This window comes from Cervus elaphus, chromosome 14, assembly GCF_910594005.1.
Source record: "Cervus elaphus chromosome 14, mCerEla1.1, whole genome shotgun sequence".
Classification (NCBI taxonomy): domain Eukaryota; kingdom Metazoa; phylum Chordata; class Mammalia; order Artiodactyla; family Cervidae; genus Cervus; species Cervus elaphus.
This window is the reverse complement of record NC_057828.1, coordinates 29,019,885-29,039,515: the sequence shown is the minus strand read 5'-3', so window position 1 is coordinate 29,039,515 and position 19,631 is coordinate 29,019,885. Positions and strand designations below refer to the sequence as shown.

Sequence of the window (19,631 nt, the reverse complement as noted above, 5' to 3'; positions counted from 1 at the left end):
TGAAGGAAGGACAAAGCCATTATGCAAACGGGAGGAACCGTGGCATCTTCCAAAAATGGCAGCCTCGATATTTTTGGTTGCACGTGTTCTTCTGGAACCTTGCCCATCCCCACCAGGGGGTGGAATCTGCATTCTCCCCTTGAACCTGGTGGGCCTCTGTCTGTCTCGATGAACAGGCATGGCAGAAGGGATGCTTCCTGACTTCTAGGGCTCTCTACAACTTTTGTGTAAGAGGGTGAACTCCTTAAAGCCCCCGTGGAAGACACCACACGGGAGGCAGAGAGACCCCAGAGCTTCAGCTGACGAGCCTCCAGCCTAGACACCGACCTGTGGCTGAGGGATCTTCAGGTGCCCCCCGGCCCCATCCATCCCAACCCCGTGGGAGACCCTGAGAGAGTCCCCTGGCTGAGCCCAGTCATCCTTCAGAACCACAAGAGAGAACGAGAAAATGATTGCCATTGTTTCAAGCCTTTGATGGCGAGGGGTGGGTTGCTAAACAATAGATACAAGTGTAAGGAGACCAGGACCTTCCTGAAATCTGTGCCTGGCCAGGGGCAGTGAGATGCACCTGCCAATTAACAGAGAGGAGTCCACAAGGAGAGATGTCACTGCGAGGATGCTGACACCCAGTCACTCTGAGGTCCCTGGGGAGGCCCAGTACCCGAGAAGCACTGCCTGGTCCAGAAAGTGGGCATGACAGATGGCCCTGCCGGGGGGTGTGTCCCCGACAGGCAGGAGGGCCAGTCTCCTCCTCTGCCGCAGCAGCTCCCCAGCGAGGGCTGGAGCTTTTCTCCCACGGGGTCAAACATCCCAGCAATGCCGCCCTGACTGCAGCTCCATGTCGTTTCCTCCTTCCTTAGGATGACGCCTGCTCCTGTGGCTGGCACTGTGTGGAGTCTTCACCAGTTCCCAGCACAGGCATCACACCCTGGGTGCCCAACGACCACCTCCGTCTGCCCCATGGTACTTAATATGTCCCTAGTCTCCTTCTCTTCCCAGGTCTATCACTGGTCCCCCCCAGGAACATTTTTGCTCCCTCTACCCCCAAGGGCCAGTTGGCACTGTCTGGGGACAGTTTTGGTTGCCATGCTTTGGGAGAAGGGTGCCAGTGCATCTTTCAGGCAGAGGCTGGGAGCGTGCCATGCAGCCTGCAGCACTCAGGACAGCCCCCGGGGATGGGGAATGACCCAGTCCCAACTGTCAGCTGCTCTCTCTGGAGTCCTGCTCGCCTTGCGTTTCATCCCTGTAGTACTTGGTTCCTTTGCTTTCCAGGGTGACGGGTAGATACATGACCCTTCCTGAGATTGAGACACTGGTATGTGCTCCCCAGGTGGCTCAGTGGTAAAGAATCCAACTGCCAATGCAAAAAATGCAGGTTCGATCCCTGGGTCAGGAAGATATCCTGCAGAAGGAAATGGCAACCCACTCCAGTATTCTTGTCTGGGAAATCCCATGGACAGAGGAGCCTGGTGGGCTACAGTCTATGGGGTCACAAAAGAATCGGACACAATTTAGTGATGAAACAACGAGACACTGGTATCTAACAATCTCCAGCAGGACTGATAACCTAACCCTGCTGACGGGATGAATCTCTCTTGGCTGAGGCAGCCTGGTGAGTCTCAGCTTTAGAATGGAGGGGAGGGAAGTCCTGCCCCAACTTGGGACGCTGGTGGGGAGGGGGTGTTCCCCGAGGAAGCGTACACTCTGCCAGGGCCTGGGCGGGAGAGATGAGTCCCAAGGGGCCATCCCTTCTGTGACTGCTCCTTGCCTGGAGCAGCCCAGAAAAGGCTGCCCCCAACCAGAATGACGCCTCCGTACAATCACGTTGCATTGTCTCAGCGCTGCGGGGCAGGAGGGGGAGTTGGGGGGGAAGGGGTGGGGTGCTTCACGCTGCTCACATCCCAACCCTGGCTGTAACACGGGGCTTCAGCCTCCTTCCACGAGCCACACGCAGAGCTGGAGGAAGAACAGATGATCCAAACCAGGTGTGCTCCCTCCCTCCCTCCACCTGATGCTCCTGCGGAGAGTTCTGAAGGGGAGAAGGAGAAAGGAGGATGGAGGGGGACGGGAGTGCCAAGACCTCAGGGGCACACTGTCGCCTTCCCAGCTGGCATGTATGACCAGAAGGAGGCCGGGCTCTGTGTGCCAGGAGGACACAGCCTGTTGTCCATATCATCTCTGCTCCCCAGCTCCCTGTGAGAGTGGCCCCCACGGTGACCCCCTGATAGCAGCGTTATCTGCCAGCTCCTTCTTGCCTTCCTGCCAGCCACAGCCACATCCTCACCGTCCTCCTCAACCCCTCTGTGCTCCAGGCCCCCAGAGGAGAGGAGGTGGGGCCAACCCTCATTCTAGATTCCTACTCCTCAGAGCTCCTTCCTCACCTCCAGGAGAAACCAGCCAGCAGGTGTCTACTTTCCTGACTTCCTGGGGGCCTTCATAGTGTGGAACTGAAGGAAAAGCCTCACTGTGGCTGGGGCAGCAAATGCAGGGGAGAGATCACATCGGGGACTGTGGTAAGAATGAGCACGGGAGGGGCTTCCCTGGTGGCTCAGGGGTGAAGGGTCTCCCTGACGATGCAGGAGGCACGGGTTCCATCCCTGGTCTGGGACGATCCCACATGCCGCGGAGCAGCTGAGCCCATGAGCCACAACTACTGAGCCTGCGCTCTACAGCCTGGGAGCTGCAAACTAATGAAGCCCTTGCACCCTATAGCCCGTGCTCTGCAACAAGAGAAGCCACTGCAATGAGAAGCCCACGCATGGCAACTAGAGAGTAGCCCCCACTCGCCACAATTAGAGAAAAGCCTGTGCGGCAAGAAGACCCAGCGCAGCCACAAGTAACTAAAAATTATTCAAAAAACAAAACAAAAGAATGAATGTGAGAGGTTTCCTCACTCTGGTCCTGATCCCCAGGGAGAGAGAGACCATCAGTCACACACCCTTAAGGTTCTGCACTTCATGGAAAAGCAAAGATGCAAATGCCACCTTGTTCCCATTTCCCAGATGGGTAAGTGGAAGCTCGAGGCTGAAAACAGCAGGGGCACTGCAGAAAAAGTGGGTGCTGGGAGAGGAGAGGGCCAGGCAAGCGGGAGTGAAGAGCCTCCCGGCTTCTCCCAGAAACATCAGAGAGAAACGGCCGTCACACAAGCCCTGAAAGCTGGGGCAGGAGACCTCACTGAGTTTCCTGAACTTTCCTCCCAACACCAGCTCCTCCGTCACCTCCTCTCGCAGCTTTAGTGTTTGTCAAAGCCAAGTGCTGGAGCCGACACCGTGCAGTATTCAAACAGTGCTATGCGCTCCACCTCCCAGCTTCAGGTACCTCCTCCCGTCAAGCCTCACTCTCCCCAGAGGTAATGTGCAATTTGCAGCTATTAAACCTTTACTAAGTGTCAGCCTCTGGCAAGTAGAGCCTTCCATGCATTATTTAATTCCATCTCCATAGCCTTATGATGTAGATACTATTATCACCCCATTTTATGGATGAGAAAACTGAGGCTTGATGAGGCTGGTGATTTGCCTCTTGTAACAGAGCCATTAAGTGACAGACCCAAGAAGGCAACTTCTAACTGATGGACACTCAAGTCCTCACTCTGGACCCTGCTGTTTATAGATGTTTATTGATGTGTGGGGCTTCCCTGGTAGCTCAGGCAGTAAAGGATCTGCCTGCAATGCAGGAGACCCAGATTCGACCCCTGGGTTGGGAAGGACCCCTGGGTTGGGAAGATCCCCTGGAGAAAGGACTGGCTACCCACTCCAGTATTCTTGCCTGGAGGATCCCATGGACAGAGTAGCCTGCAGGCTAAAGTCCATGGGGTCGCAAAGAATCAGACGTGACTAAGAGACTAATACTTTCACTTCACTGATATATGTGCCTTGCTTGGCTCTGTGTGGAGACATAAAAGGCCTGTGAGGATCATCCCACCGTGAAAAGTCAAGGATGGGGGACTGGGTCCCAACAGCAGTAGCCATAGTGTACACAAGGCTTTTTCCATTCAAACTGAATAAGATAAAAAATTCAGTTCCGTGGTTGGATTAGTCACACTTCCAGTGTTCCCCATATAGCTTGTGGCTACCGTATGGACAGTGCAGAACATTCCCATCACTTCTGAAAGCTGTGGTGGACGGTGCTGGCTTAGAGTCTGCCCCGCTGCACACCGGCCATCCAATGTTGGGCCAGCCAGCAGACCACCCTCCTCCTGGGGCGCCCGTGCCTGTACTGTAGCTGCCTAGGGTCCCACTAGACCTCACAGAACACGTGGCCCTTCATTTCTGAAACCCCCTGGATGGGGGCCTCGCTGTGACTGATGCCGTGGGGGAGCGATGATCTGAGCAGGAGTCTCAGACCTTGGAGTGGAGATGTTATTGCTCAACAAACATGAACTGAAGCCCGGTGCGGGGGAGATGTGCGGCTGCCAGGGGAAGTCACAGAATGTCAGAAGTAGTGAGACCTCAGGGAACTGAGATCCAATCCCTTCATCTTAGAAAAAGGCCAGAGACCACACGGGGATGTGGCCTGGCTCCCGATTCAGGGAGCATCAGAATAAGCGAAAAGTCACACTGTGACCCACAGGCCCACGGGGAGCAGAAGAACCCAGTCAACTCCTCGGGAGTTTCCTGAGATTGCAGAGGACCCTGTACGTGACAGTGGGGTAGGGGAGAATTCTTTGGGGACAATTCCTGCTGCCTCTGGGTAGATGAGGTTGGCGCAGCCAAGGAGAGATGTGCTCAACCTTGGGCATCCGACGGGCAGGAACCCCACTGTGTGACTGCCAGGACTGGGGCGGCCAGGGCAGGACGGGGCCTCTGGGGGATCCACCCCTGCCCTGTTTCCGGACCTGTCTCAGGTGCAGCTGGAAAGGGAGCTGGGAGCACAGGCAGCAGCCACATGGGAGACGAGCTGTGAAAGAGCATTTATAACCAGAAGAGCCGCGAGAGGAAACGATGACTCATGGACTGCACACATCTGCCCCAGGAGGCTGGGGGTGGGGAGTGGGGCAGTGAGGGCAGTGCTGGGCTGGTGCTGAAGCCATTGTTTTAAGAAAGAGGAGAAACATGTTTATTTTCTCCATCAAACCAGCCAACACTCATTTTTGAATTAAAAAAAAAAAAAAGAAACTATAAGCACTATCTTTAAAAAATGTATCCTACAAAATCCTGGAGCAGGACTTCTGAATAGTGGCAAGCTCATCAAAAGCTGCCTGAGAAACTGTCACAGCCAAGAGGAGCCTCAGGAGCCGTGACAACGAAAAGCAACGTGGTGTCCTGGATGGGATCCTGGGACAGAAAAATGACTGGAGGAAAACTCAGGAAGGTAAAGAATGGACTTTGGTTAATGATAATGTATCAGTATTGATTCATTAATTGTAGCAAATGTCCCACACTAATAATGTAAGAAGTTAACAGTCGGGGAAACTGGGGGTGGTGTGTATGGAATTCTCCGTACTCATCATCTCAATTTTTCTGTAAATCTAAAACTGTTCCAACAAATAAAGGCTATTAATATTTTTAAAAGGTGCTTATTAAAGTGGCTTTTAAAAATTCTAGGAATCACTTAAAAATGGTTATTATTATTTACAACCTTTAAAAATGGGAAAATAGGGAGAGGCCGAATTTGCTTAGGATTGTAAAACTTGTCAAGTGTGTTTGCCTATATTAATTGCATTTTTCACCACGGCCCCGGGAAGGAAGTATTATCATGATTCCCATTTTCTAGAAGAGGAAACTGAGGCTCAGAGTGCCTGGATAACCTGTTCATTGTCACGTGGGCTAGGAAGCAGGAGAGGAAGTCGAAACTGGAAACCTCCTTCCTGGTGCTTTTCCCACTGGCTCTGGGCTCCCCACTCTCTGCTGAGCTCGGCTGTGAGGGGAGACAGCCCGTGACACCTCCCAGCAGGTGCTGTGGGGCTTGTGTGACCCTCAGCTGTGGGGTGAGGGTAGAGGCCGGGTGATCCACCTTAGGGGGCCAGGTTACAAAGACACGGGGCTGTGCGGTTTCAGCATTGGCAGCCTGGAGCCCTCCCTCAAGAAGCTGAGGGCCTTTGGGGGCACCTGGCCAGGGCAGCCAACTTCCCCTGAGAGCTGTGAGGGCAGTGGGGACCGTGGGGAGCGATGTGAAAGGGGCAGTGTGAAAGCTCAGCAGTGGCCCAGTGAAAATCAAAGGCAGAAGGAAGGAGCTCAGCTCTCGGGTCTCCTAGTCCTGGGGGCCACCATGGCCATCATCTGTCACAAGAGGCTACCAGCAGCAACTCCAGGCTGTATTTAGCTACAGGGCGGCCTGGCTGAAGCTCAGCCTGAATCTCTAGCCCTTCCTCCAGAGAGGCGGATTTTTCTTCACTGACTCAGTGCTTAGCACAACCAAGGTCTGCAACGCAGGTAGCTCACATCAGAGCAGCCTACAAACAGTTAGGATTACTCCGGTGAGGCTTTGAGCTGACCCTCTGGGAAGGCAGTAGAAGTCTGTGGATTAACTATTGCCTGGCAGCCCTGTGAAGGGAGCCCTGTTGGGAGACGTACAAGTCAAGGACGGCCCCGGCCCAGGTTCCCTAGCAAACTGAGTGAGTCTCCAGGTAAAAAGTACAGGTAAGGAAATACATTTCACTTTGAGAATGTTACCTCCATATTCCCTCAACAAAGCCTCGTGGCAACTCGTGATGGGAGTGAGAAGAGTGTGAAAAGATTTAAAATCATATTCGAGTTCTTTCCTTGGGCCATTTTTAGCTATGTGGCCTTGCATGGACTCCCCACCTGCTGCCTTAGTTTTCTTATCTGCATAGTGGGGTGAAAATATTTATTTGGATGATATAATAATAATATTACATGTAATAATGTTTATTACATGAGATAATGAGATGAAAATCCTCCATGAGTTGCACTCTGTTTCTTAGTCACAGGGGCTTCCCAGGCGGCGCTAGTGGTAAAGAACCTGCCTGCCAATGCAGGAGACGTGAGAGACACGGGTTCGATCCCTGGGTCAGGAAGATCCCCTGGAGGAGGGCATGGCAACCCAGCCCAGTATTCTTGCCTATGAAATCCCAAGGACAGAGGAGTCTGGAGGGCTACAGTCCATAGGATTGAAAAGAGCTGGACATGACAGAAGCGATTTAGCACGAATACACAGGGTCACAGGGGCTGTTATCACTCCTCTTCTGAGATAAGAGATCTGGTGGCCCAGCTCATGTCAGGCATGAGGAGTGACTCTAGAACAGTTGAATCCCGCATAGTAGGGGATCTTTGAGATCACCCTGCTGACCCTCCCCACCTTCCATTTTTAGAAGAGACTGAGGTTCCTAGTGATGACTTGCCCACCGTCAGCCAACTACAGGCTGAGCCTCGACTCCTATCTCTAGTCGTGTGGCAGGCATCGCTGCCCTTTGTTCCTGATGCTTCTGAACCTGTGGGGACCTGGTGACAGCCACCACTCCACACCCACCCTCTGCCCAGATGCCAGAGTCAGGGTGAGAGTTCAGTTCACCACATTTCACAGTTCATAATCAAATCAGGATCCTCCAGTACAAAAGGCCAAGAGAACAAAATGGCCAATGTGGTGTTAAAAAAAAAAAAAAAAAAAAAAACCTTAGAAATGACAGACCTAATTACTGGGAAGTTTTTAAAGGATTTTAACTTAAACTTGTTTTTATTTAATTTGGTGCATATCATGTGGATTTTTACCCCAGGAATGTAAACTTTTTGTGTCTCCTCTCCAAATGGCCTGACAGTATTCCAACAGGACTTACATCTTGCAATTTGGTCCTTAAGAGGTCATTAAGCTTTGAAGTGGATGTTTAGCCCAGGTGTGGAATCTAGCCCAGGTATTGCCATTTCTGTTTCCAGATTTTTCTAAAGCCCCTGTAGTTAGCTGTAATCTCCATCAACTTCTAGCTCAATTAACTTTCCTTTTCTTTAACCAATGGATTTTTCTGGAGTACCCACCTTTAGGTGCCTAAGGGCCCCTCGGTGCCTAAGGCCCCCTTTTGTGAGGGAGAGAAAGCAGGAAATGGGAGGTAGGTATTCTTTAGGTAAAAGTGTGCTCTGGCATCTCAGGAATTTGCACAGAGATGCTGAGCTCAGATAGTGGGCTTTGGACGTCTAGCCCTGAGTCATGCTCTCCATTTCCCAAGGGGCTCCCAGCATACCAGTCTTAACATCTTAATGATTCACAGAGCTGCTCCGACATCCCTCAGAAGTTGAAAACTTTCCATGCCCCTTCTAGGGAGTCTAGTTCAGGGGTTAAACACAGACTGTCTGCACTTGCATTCCAAGCCCTCGCTTCAGCTGTGGGATGACCTTAAGCAAGTCACTCCTAGAATAGAACTTCTGCTGGGTGGGCCAGGAAAGAAGGCACAATTCAAAGATGATTAACTCTGTTACTGATGGACTAGTCTGGAAAACAAGTTGATGCTGATGGCTCAAAATAAGGTTTTGGTTTATCGCGACAAATAAGCTGCTCCAGCAATCATAGGCTCATACCTACTATGAGTAAAACATAATACGCGTGGATTCTATGAGAATCTTAAACAGCGGTCCCAGGCCCCTTTGTTAAGACTTCTTCAAAGAAACCCTGCGGGCAATAACCAACCAGGTCCTGCTGTAGAGCACAGATAACTGTATTCAAGATCCTGTGATAAACCATAATGGAAAGGAGTGTGAAAAAGAACATGTATATGTATAACTGAGTCACGGCTGTACAGTAGAAATTAGCACAACATTGTCAATCAACTATCCTTTAATAAAATCAATAAAAAAATAAGACTCAGGTGCTTTCATGCCAAAGCAGACTGTAGGTTCCAGTCCCAGCAGGCACTGTACTCAAGAAATCAGAGCCTGGCTTCAGTTAGCCTCACAACTCAGCTCCTCCAGTTAAAAGTACTTAAGTGAACCTTACAGCTGCCTCTGTAACAACAGCACCACGTCCACTGTTGTGATGCCATGGTGAGCTCGTCCTGCAAACACCGAGAACACCCTGGTACGTTAACTTCCTCCCAGCAGTGGCTACTAGGGTTTCCACTTCCTCTACAATGAGTCACCACCCCATCCCTGAACCACAGAGAACTGATGTCTCAGAGCTGCAGCTGACCCGGGGGAGTCCTCCTAACTGGTCCTCGGCCCGGAGCCTGACTGCTCTGCGGGCCACTAGTAACACTGGCTCCAGGAGATGCAGACGCTAAGGGTGGCTGAGATCCAGAAGCTCCTCTGTCCCCCAGTGGGAGTATCTTTGCAACTTCAACAACTAGCCCAGCACTTCCCTGGTGTTCCAGAGGCTAAGACTTCTCATTCCCAGTGCAGGGCAGGGACCCGGGTTTGATCCCTGGTCAAGGAACTAGAACCCATGTGCCACAACTAAAGATCCCACATGCTGCAGTAAAGATTGAAAATTCCATATGCTGCAACTGAGACCCAGCACAAAAATAAATACACAGTAAAAAAATAAAATAAAATAAAATAATCTCAACTCTTTAAAATGACAACAGCAACAAATAGCCCAGTCTGGTGCCCGGGACACAGGGGGCCTCACTGCACCTCTATTTGTCTACCACAGCACAGGATCCTAAGGAGACGAGACATTCCAGGAAGCTTCTGGAAATGGAAATTGCCAAAGGGTTTGGCAAGAGAGCGGACTCATAACTCATCCCTCTTTCCACCCACAGCTGTGTAGACAGGCCCCCGTGGCCTGCTTAGATGCCATCACTTACCTAGGGCTCCTTGGCAGATGTCTGTACGAGTGGCTCCTCCAGTAATAAATTGGGGATCATTGCAAATCTCCTGAAAACGAGACCCACAAAGTGTTGTCAATGTATCTGCCACATGCTTTTGTAGTTAGGACACCTCAGTTTCCAACAGATGCCTCGGACCCCTCTGTCTCTCCGCTCTCCACTAGGGAACGCCTGGCAGTTAGTTAGACTGCCATGGGGTCCTTCTCTGACCCCTGCTCTGTGGGTCCTCATAGGTGGTAGGGGACCCTACTGCTCCACTAGATCCCAGCGCCCCACACTGCCTGGAGCCTTCTTCATCACGATATTTCCTAGGGCCAGGGCAGTGCCAAGTCCAGCCTCCTCTGAGGGCCTGAGACGGTCCACACTCTGGAGTTGCCCTGCCCACCACGCCCGCCCCTCTCCTCTGCTCCTGCATGGGATTTCTCCTCTCCCACCCAGACCCCTCCTTTTCCACATCTTATCATATCTCAAGACCCACTGCTACCAACTCCATGAAGCCCTCCTTTACAGTCTGGCCCTCACCCATCCTTTCCATCCTGAATCCCAGAGTATCTATACTCTGCACTTCAGCAGCTAGATGTGCGCTGTGCATGGTGCTGGGTACCACTGTGTCTTCCTAACACTTATGCTTCTTGAGGGTAGGGGAAGGTATCTAGCTTTCTGGATTTGCCCACAGGCCATGACACTCGGGGCAGGGGGTCCACATACTGTGAGCCTGCTGTATGTCAATACTGTGTGTGGTGCTTTATCTCAGGAACATGGATGGGCAACAACCCTACTTATAGGTGAGGAAACAGGCTAATGAAGCCACGTGTCCCTAGATGTTTTGCTCATGGCTGTAGACAGCAATGGGATTTGACTGCTATAAACTGTACACTCCCTCCCCTCCTGCACTACCTCTAAATGATTACTAACTAAAAAGGGGTGTCCCACAGGTCGCCTACTAGAAGCCAGCCTTGAACAGGGCTGGCCCCTCTGCTGCTCTCTCTGAGCATGCTTCTTGATTCTGAAGAGCCCCACCCAAAACCACAGAGGAAGCACAGAGCAAAAATCTGGGCTTCCCTTGGCCAGGACCATTTGATTTGGAGGAGCTCCACCCCAGAGCGCCTGGCGGGGCCCCCTCTCTGTCAAGCAGAATCGTTTCCTGGGTGAGGCCAGGATCTAGCCCCTGTCCATCCTGGCTTAGGCTGTAGACCCTTCTGGAATCCACAGCAGAGCACACTCCTCTCATGCCCTGTATTGTCCCTTCCCTGTTCGGGTGGGTCTGTCTGGGGGAAGACAGGCACAGTGAGAATGCTTTTCTGCTGAGGCAGACGAAGGCAGCTTTGCCTGAGGCCTGCCAGCCAAGCACTTATCCTGCTGATGGAATACACGGAGCTTGGTGCTGGGAGCCTAGAAATCATACTGATAAGCCTCGGTGCGCCAGGCACTTACCCCAGAAGGGTTTTTCCATTATTTTTGAGAAAATTCTCACGCCTTTGGCAGCCTCTCCAAAGAAGGCAAAGTTTAGAGTGGCTCTTAGAGATGCTTCAGGAAATTGAAACTTGTACACAGCATGAAGGGCATGAATTAAATACGGAACATCACAGTCTCAGGAAAGGGGTTGAGAGCCTGGGCTTTGGAGTTAGCTGGAGTGTGACTCCTGGCTCTGCTACTTCTTATACACTGGGTTCTATGACCCTGGCAAGTTACTTCACCTCTTTAAGACTCAGTTTCCTCATCTGTATAACGGGGATAGTGATGACAAGTGTACCTACGACATCTGAAGGTTAAATGAGATGACTATGTACGTGTGCCTTGGTAAGCACTATATAAGTTACCAACTATTATAGCTATTGAAGGAGTATCATAATCACTGAACTTGGAGGCAGGAGATGCAGATTTGAGGCTGAATTCAGCTAGCTGAGTGTAAACAGGTCATAAAGCTCTCAGAGGCCTTAGATCAGTGGTCCCCAATCTTTTTGGCACTAGGGACTGGTTTCGTGGAAGACAAATTTTCCCACAGATGGGGTGGGGGTGGGGAAATGGTCTGGGGATGATTCAAGAGTGTTACATTTATTATGCCACCGCTGATGAGACAGGAGACGGAGCCCAGGTGGTAATGCGAGCGACGGGGAGTGGCTGTAAACACTGATAAGCTTTGTTGCTCACCTGCTGCTCTCCTTCTGCTGCGTGGCCTGGTTCCTAACAGGCCATAGACCTGCACCAGTCAGGGCAAGGTGGGGACTGACATGTTTGCCCTCGCTCCAACCTGACTGGTGCCATCCTTGATGGTGACAGCGTTTTTCTCTGCACCAGCCCACAGTGACTTTAGCCGTGTCTTCCCATCTGCGGAGCCCTCTGTGGCCAGTGTTGGGAAACCCCCTCTGAGGAAGGGCAGCCCTTTGGCTCCAGGGCTGGCCTGCTCCCCTCCCTCCTCTTACTCCCTACTCTCACTTCCTCGGGGCCTCCTTTTCTCTTTAGTTCCTTTGTCTCTGGGACTTGACATATGATTGTGTGTGTGCTCAGTCGCGCAGTCATGTCTGACTCTTTGCGACCCTTTGGAATGTAGCCCACCAGGCTTTTCTGTCCACGGGATTCTCCAGGCAAGAATACTGGAGTAGGTTGCCATGCCCCACACCAGGGGATCTTCCCCATCCTGGGATTGAACCTGCACCTCCTGTGGATCCTGCATTGCAGGCAGATTCTTTACCACTGAGCCACCAGGGAAACCTGGGACTTGACATATAAACATTCCAATTGCTCTCATCTGAAAAAACAACCTCTCAAGTCCCAGGTCCCACTCTCCCTGCCACTTTCCCTTCTCTCCTTTCACAAGAATGCTTCTGGAATTACATGAGCATGCGCTTCATTTCTGGTTCCTTACTTTGGGGTCTACAGCCATCTGGCACCTACCCCCTGTAATTCGGTTGTTGTTGTTCAGTCACTAAGTTGTGTCCAACTCTTTGTGACCCCATAGACTACAGCATACCAGGCTTCTCTGTCCTCCATTATTTCCTGGAGTTTACTCAAATTCATGTCCATTGAGTTGGTGAGGCTACCTAACCATCTCATTCTACCCCATGGCAATTGCTCTGTTAAAGTCACCAGTGACTTGCTTTTGTCTAGATCCAGTGGATACATTTTTGTTTGTCTTGCTTGACCTGGACTACAGCTGTGTTTGAGAAGGCATGGAGGGTGGCTGCGAGCTATGGACTCTAAACACCCACAGGTGGACTCTAAACAGCCACAGGCGGATAGTCCTGGCTCCAGCCCCAGACACCTGTATAAGCAAATATTTAACCTTCTCAAGCCTCAATTTCTTCAGCTGCTGAATGGGTCTGTATCTGTTGCCCTCCCCGTTGGTTGTTCAGTTCATACCCTGTCCCGCCCTAACGTGGGGCTCTAAAATGGGCTTAGATTTCCATTTTCCCATCTGGAAATCCTACAGGTATTTCCAACTGTTGGCTGACCTGTCTGTCTAGCCCCTAATGCCTTCAGAAGCAAAAACCAATATGTACTATGCCTGGCATACAGTAGGTGTTCAATATAAGCTTATTGAATGAATGAAAGAATAAGCAAAGAAGTAAATAAATTCACTTTACAAACTGTCAAGTACTATACAAATGTAAGGCAATTACATTCTTGTTTATCACTTCCACAGTTGTAATTTTGTTTGAGGCTCATTACAATCTTGCATTCATTCATTCCACAAAGAGTCTTTTTGTTCACAGATATATCCCAAGCATTTAAGACAGTGCCTGACATTTAAAAGGCACTTAACAAATACTGTTAAATGAATGAATGAACAAATGAATGCACACTCTGAATGCACCAGGGATTGACTGGTGAACAACACACACATGGTCCCTGCAGTTCAGTGGGAAGGACAAACAAATATATGTAATTATGTGTACGAACTGTGAAATGCTGTGAAGGAAATTAGCAGAGTTCATGATAAAGAATGACAAGATGAGAAGGGGGGGCTGCAAAGAATGGTCAGGACAAAATCTCTTTGGGGAGGAGACATCTAAGTACCAAAGAATGAGTGAGCCAGATTCCAGAAAACCAAGAAAGAGCATCCCTGGCCAGTGAGGCAGGAAAGAGCAGGGTACCCTTGAGAAACTAAAAGGTGCTGGGCTTGGTGAGTCAGTGGAGACAGGAAACTATTACGGCATCACCTCTTCTTTTAGATAAAGAAATGGAGGCACAGAGATTAAACAGCTTACTCAAATTAGCAAGAATTGAACTCAAGTGCTCCGGGTACCTCCTACCGCACTTGCTGCCGGCGGGCTGGGTTTGGGGTAACGGAAGGTGATCAGCCGATGGGGGTGGGGATGGGGGTTCAGAGGAGGGGAAGCAGGACAGGAATGCTTGTTTTCCTAACAGGAATCTAGAGGCTGGATTTCCCAGGAGGCCTCCTTGGGTTGTGGTGGGGGAAGGTCAGCGAGGTGTCTGTCCCATAGGAGGTGGGGCCAGGAGGGATCCCAGGTACATAGGATGTACAAATTGATCAGGGGAGCAAACTGCCCCCAAGGCCTGCCAAGGCACGGAGGACAGAGATCCAGGGAGAGTGGGAAAAGGGAGCTCGGAGGGGGCCCCGCGATTCCGGGGTGAGGAGCAGGAACCGGCTCCTGGCTGCATCTCCCCTGTCCTTTTGATAATCACCAGGGTAAATATTACAGGGAGCTATCTTGCCAGTCCCCATCTGGAAAAATAAACAGGAAACTGAGTGGATAAATCTAACCATCACTGCAAGAGACAATCCCTAGTCACAAACGTCCAGGCCATGCGTGGACTTTCTCCCTGAAGCAGAGAGTTAGAGTCCGACTTTCCCCGTGAAATACCGTAACACCCACGCCCCGGTCTCCCGCCCACCCCCACCCCCGGCCTCCCTTCTCCGAGACTCTCTCTCGTCCCCGCCCGCCGGAGTCCAAGAAGTTTCCTCCAGGTCCCCTTATGTCACCCGAGTTTTTGTGAGTTTTTGCCGGCGGACCTGCTAGTGGGATCTGTGGGCAGTGTGCACCTCGGCGCGTCCTAGGGCCCCGTGGGTGGCGGATGGGACGCGGGCGACCCCGCGCCAGCGGAGCCCGGGATCGGGCTCCGGGCCGCGGGGCTCTGCTCTGAGCGCTCCCGCAGCTCCCCGCGCGCGGGGCTGGGTTCTCCCCCGCTCGGAGGCCGGCCCGCCCCGCATCCCGCCCTGGGCGCGCTCCCTACCGTGGGCCGCTTCCACTCGATGCCCCGGGTCTTGCTGGAATAGGGTCCCAAATCCTTGAAGCCCAGGGAGGACGGCAGGGCCGGGAAGGAGGGGTCCTGGAACAGCGCCCCGGCCTCCAGGCACTCGTCCCGCAGCGCCTCGTAGTCCTGGTTGAGGTACTTGACCGCCCTCTCGTGCGAGCCCAGCCCCTCGGCCGCCTCCCGGTCCTTCGCCAGCTTGGCCGCGATGCCCGCCATGGTTGGCCTGGTGCCCGCGCTGCCGCCGGGCGAGCAAGCGAGGGTCTCGGCTGCGGCGATGAGCGGCGCTCGGCAGCTGCACGGCCAGGGCCCGGTGCGCTGCAGCGGGACTGTGAGCGGCCGCCGCCGGCGATGATTCACCGGGTCAGGCAGCGCCCTCCGCCCGGCGGGCGTGGCCTGGCCGCTCCCGGCCGGCTCGGCGCCCCGCCCGGGACCTTGGCGGTCCGCGGCCTGCACGGCGCCAGCCAGACGGCGGTGGCCCGCGGAGCCGGTGCTGCCACCTGCGGACGGCGCCCGGGATGGCCGAGCCGGCCGGCTGCGAGCACCCAGGGAATCCCGGTGGAAAAGCGGGGACTCAAACCCATCCTCAATTTAGCCGGCTTCCCCCTTGCTGGAGAAGAAGGCTGGCGGAAACCCAAGGCTGGGGCTATCCTGACTCTCCAGGAAACACCCTGTGAGTCAGAAGGGGAGAGAGCTGGAGGAGGCGAAATCAGCTCTGTAGGAAGGTGGTTCCTCTGCTATATACCCCATTTGACGGATGGGAAAACTGAGCAACAGAGAGGTTAGATGACGTCACCCAGTGTTGCTCAACTAGTTTGAGGCGGAACGAGGATTCCAAGTTACCGGAGGCGTGTTACAATCAGAAGGCTACACACTGCTACTGGTTAGCTGCATAGCCACAGATCGCAGGGCCAGATTTGGCAAATAAAAATACATCCTCCTGTAATAGGGAAGATCAAATCTGATTCCATATTAGATCTGTTGTGTTGCCTGTGCTTACTCATGCTGGTTCTGCACCTTTTGTTAAAAAAAAAAAAATGTTGCCCATAGCCTGAAATATATAGGGGAGCCCAGTCTCAGGGCTCTGACCTAAAAGAGTCCATTCATATAGAGATAAAAAGTTGGGGAACAGAGAATAACATTTGTTTCATTGAAGGTTTATGGGAACATCTTGACCTGACCTATATGTGAAGAAGGAATTCATAGGGCCTGGACTCCATCTCAGGCCTGTCTGTGCTGATCGTGCGCGGCCACCTCTCCAGTGGACTCTGAACTATGTGCTTAGCGCCTGTGGGAATGACAATGGAAGGATAAGACCCCCCCTCTGGGCAGGGGAATCTTGAAGAAGAGAAAACAGACACTAATCACCCCTGCCTCCGGACACTATCTATCAAAATGTAAGCACAGGCTTATCGATTATTAACTATTTGGAATGTAACTGCGGGCTTATTGATTATTGACTGTTTGAACACATAACACATGAATGATGGGGTTATTGTAGTTGTATTTACCCTTCCTTTGTTTATGTAAGTCTCAAGGGAATTGGGGTAGTGGGTTTGGACACGTACACATGGGGTATAAAAGATTTTCACAAATGCTGGTCGGGGTCCTTGGCTAAGAGGAGACTCTGCCTTGGGCCCGCCGGCGTAATAAACTGCACTCCACTATCTGCATTGTCCTTCTGAGTGAGTTTGTTTCCCAGAAAGCGTGGCTATAACATATGGACAGCTAAGAAAGGATTCCAACACCAAGAAGTTTGCAGCAGCTAACCATGGCCCTCCCTCAGTTTGCCTTTAAAGGTGCTTTGCTGAATTCCTTCAGGGAGTTAAGAGCTTTTTAACAATGAGACACCCCCGTCTCCTTGCATGACCCTGCAATAAACCGTCCTCTGCTCCAAACTGTTTTGATTTGTTTGGCTTCACTGGCCATCAGGCACACGAACTTTCATTCAGTAAAACACCCAGCTAAATTTGAATTTCAGGTAAACACTAATGATTTTTCACTATACATATGTTCCAAATAGTGAATGGTGGCATACTTACACTAAAAAATTATTTCTTATTTAAGGGAGCAAAATTTGCCCCCTCAAAATGTCTTATTTGGCATGTGGATTATTTTGAGCTGAAAACAATGGAGGCCCAGAAGACTCAGGAAGAAACTGACCTTCCCGGTAACTGCCTGAAGAATTTAGATAAAGGACCTGTTTCCAGAACAGAGCAAATACCAGAGATATCTGCAGAGATTATAGGCTCAGTGTGGTGGGGACCTGCGGGGTCTAGAGATCAGATACCTCTGTGTCCCATTGTCTCTTTGTTGTTCAGTCCCTAAGTCCTGTCCGACTCTTTGTGACCCCATGGACTGTAGCACACCAAGCTTCACCATCTCCCGGAGTTTGCTCAAACTCATGTCCATTGAGTCGGTGATGCTATCTAACCATCTCCTCCTCTGTCACCCCCTTCTCCTGCCCTCAATCTTTCCAGGCATCAGGGTCTTTTCCAATGAGTCAGCTCTTTGCATCAGGTGGCCAAAGTATTGGAGCTTCAGCTTCAGCATCAGCCCTTCCAATGAATATTCAGAATTGATTTCTTTCAGGATTGACTGGCTTGATCTCCTTGCAGTCCAAGGGACTCTCAAGAGTCTTCTCCAACATCTCAGTTTGAAAGCCTCAGTTCTTCAGTGCTCAGCCTTCTTTATGGTCCAACTCTCACATCCATACATGACTAATGGAAGAAATCATAGCTTTGACTATATAGACCTTTGTTGGCAAAATGATGGCTCTGCTTTTGTCATAGCTTTCCTTCCAAGGAAAAAGGATCTTTTAGTTTCATGGCTGCAGTCACCATCAATAGTGATTTTGGAGTCCAAGAAAATAAGTCTCTCACTGTTTCCATTGTTTCCCCATCTATTTGCTGTGAAGTGATGGGACCAGATGCCATGATCTTCTTTTTTTGAATGTTGAGTTTTAAGCCAGCATTTTCACTCTCCTCTTCCACCCTCATCAAGAGGCCCTTTAGTTCCTCTTAGCTTTCTGCCATTAGAGTGGTATCACCTGCATATCTGAGGTTGTTTGTATTTCTCCTGGTAATCTTGATCCCAGCTTGTGATTCATCCAGCCCAGTCAGTATATATATGTGATTTTGGTGACAGGGGATGCGTGCAGTCAAGCCCACATTTTGGCAGAAGGTTTCTGTTAGTCACCAGGAGCAGATATCTCTGTTAATGACTTTTGTGCTTTCCTAGATGTGAGAAGATGCACGAGATTTGGCTCATAAAAGCTTCTGAAAATATCTAACTATCTGAAGGTCTGTTCTGCCAGTTTTTCCCAGAGCATTGAGTGCCTCATTTCTAATCCCTACCCTGAACTTCTTTCAGAGTGTGTTGAAGGTCAGCGACTGCAGTGGCTAGTGGAAATCAGATGGCAAGTGACAATTTTTAGTCAGCATCCAAAATGTCAGTAATCCCCGAGGCTGAGAAAGTCTGGTTTTGAGCACCTTTACTCAGGCTATCTGATTCCAGCTTTTCATTGTTTTTGAGTCATTTTACAACCCAAATTGTAGATAGCTGTAGCAGTGCAAAATAATTTTTCTCTATATGCAGATTAATTCTGTCCAGTGAGGGGATCTCTCTATCCATCTTAGAGAAGCCTGTTGAGTCCATTTGCACATTCATTTTTAATATTTTTTATTCTTTACTTCATATAAATGTGTGCTTCTTTGACTTTTTTATTTGAATTAGTTATTGTATCACTTAGTCGCTTCATTTAGGGCTTCCCTGTAGCTCAGATGGTAAAGAATCATCTGCCTGCAGTGCAGAAGACCCGGGTTAGAGTCCCAGGTCCAGAAGATCCCCTGAAGAAGGGAAAGGCAACCCACTCCAGTATTCTTGCCTGGAGAATCCCATGGACAGAGAAGCCTGGTGGGTTACAGTCCAGGGGGTCACAAAAAGTTGGATACAACTGAGCAACTAATACTACACTACCACTAGTCACTTCATTTAATTAAGTTAAATAAAAATTTTAAAATGCATCCATTAAAATGGACACATCTGTATGAGTTATGATTTTACCATTAAAAAAAATCATCTTTTAGTTCAAGGAAGGGAGACCAGATAAAGTGGCATTTTAGTCAAACTTGAAGGATAGTTTGAGATTTAAATATTCAGAATTTTTTAGTGAAACAATGATCTTTAGGGATAGACTTAAAAGTCTTTGGAATTAAATGTTCCTGGTGCCCTATGGAATTGAAACTGGTTTCGGGGGCTTCAAGAAGCTCTGATACTTTAAGTCTCAGTGCAGAAAGAATTCAGCAAGAGATAAAGTGATAGATAAGAAGTGATTTATTAGAATAGGAACCTTGTGAGGCTTACAAGCTGGGGAGGGGGACAAGAGGGTGCTGCACATTGAGAACTTAGTGGGCTACAGTTTTATAATCAAAGGAAAAGCAGGCAGGGGGCAAAGACCACCTTCTTCCTCATTTTTGAGTAGATGTCAAGTTTCCATCATCGGTTCCTCCTCCAGGTTGGGCAGGGGAGTTTTCTTGTCCTTATGTGGTCAAACCAGGACTGTCATGGCACTATGAAAAGATTATTTCAGGTCTCAGTACAGTGATGGCCTTTCACTTTGAAGAATCACCTTTCTATAAGTTATTATTATTATTTTTTATGTGTGCAAAGAGCATGTCCTAGGGGTCATTAACTTACTGAACTCACT

General features: G+C 50.4%; 1 protein-coding gene across 1 annotated transcript in view; it reads right to left on the bottom strand.

The window, feature by feature from the left end:
• Positions 1–15,371, bottom strand: part of CAPN2 (calpain 2) — a 56,431-nt gene extending 41,060 nt beyond the window's left edge. Inside the window, exons 1-2 of the mRNA XM_043924213.1 lie at positions 14,906–15,371; positions 9,689–9,758 (exon numbers count right to left, since the gene is read on the bottom strand). Of these exons, the coding sequence (XP_043780148.1) occupies positions 9,689–9,758; positions 14,906–15,142 (307 nt within the window). The 5' untranslated portion in view covers positions 15,143–15,371. The remainder of the gene's footprint in view (positions 1–9,688; positions 9,759–14,905) is intronic.
• Positions 15,372–19,631: the final 4,260 nt, after the last annotated feature.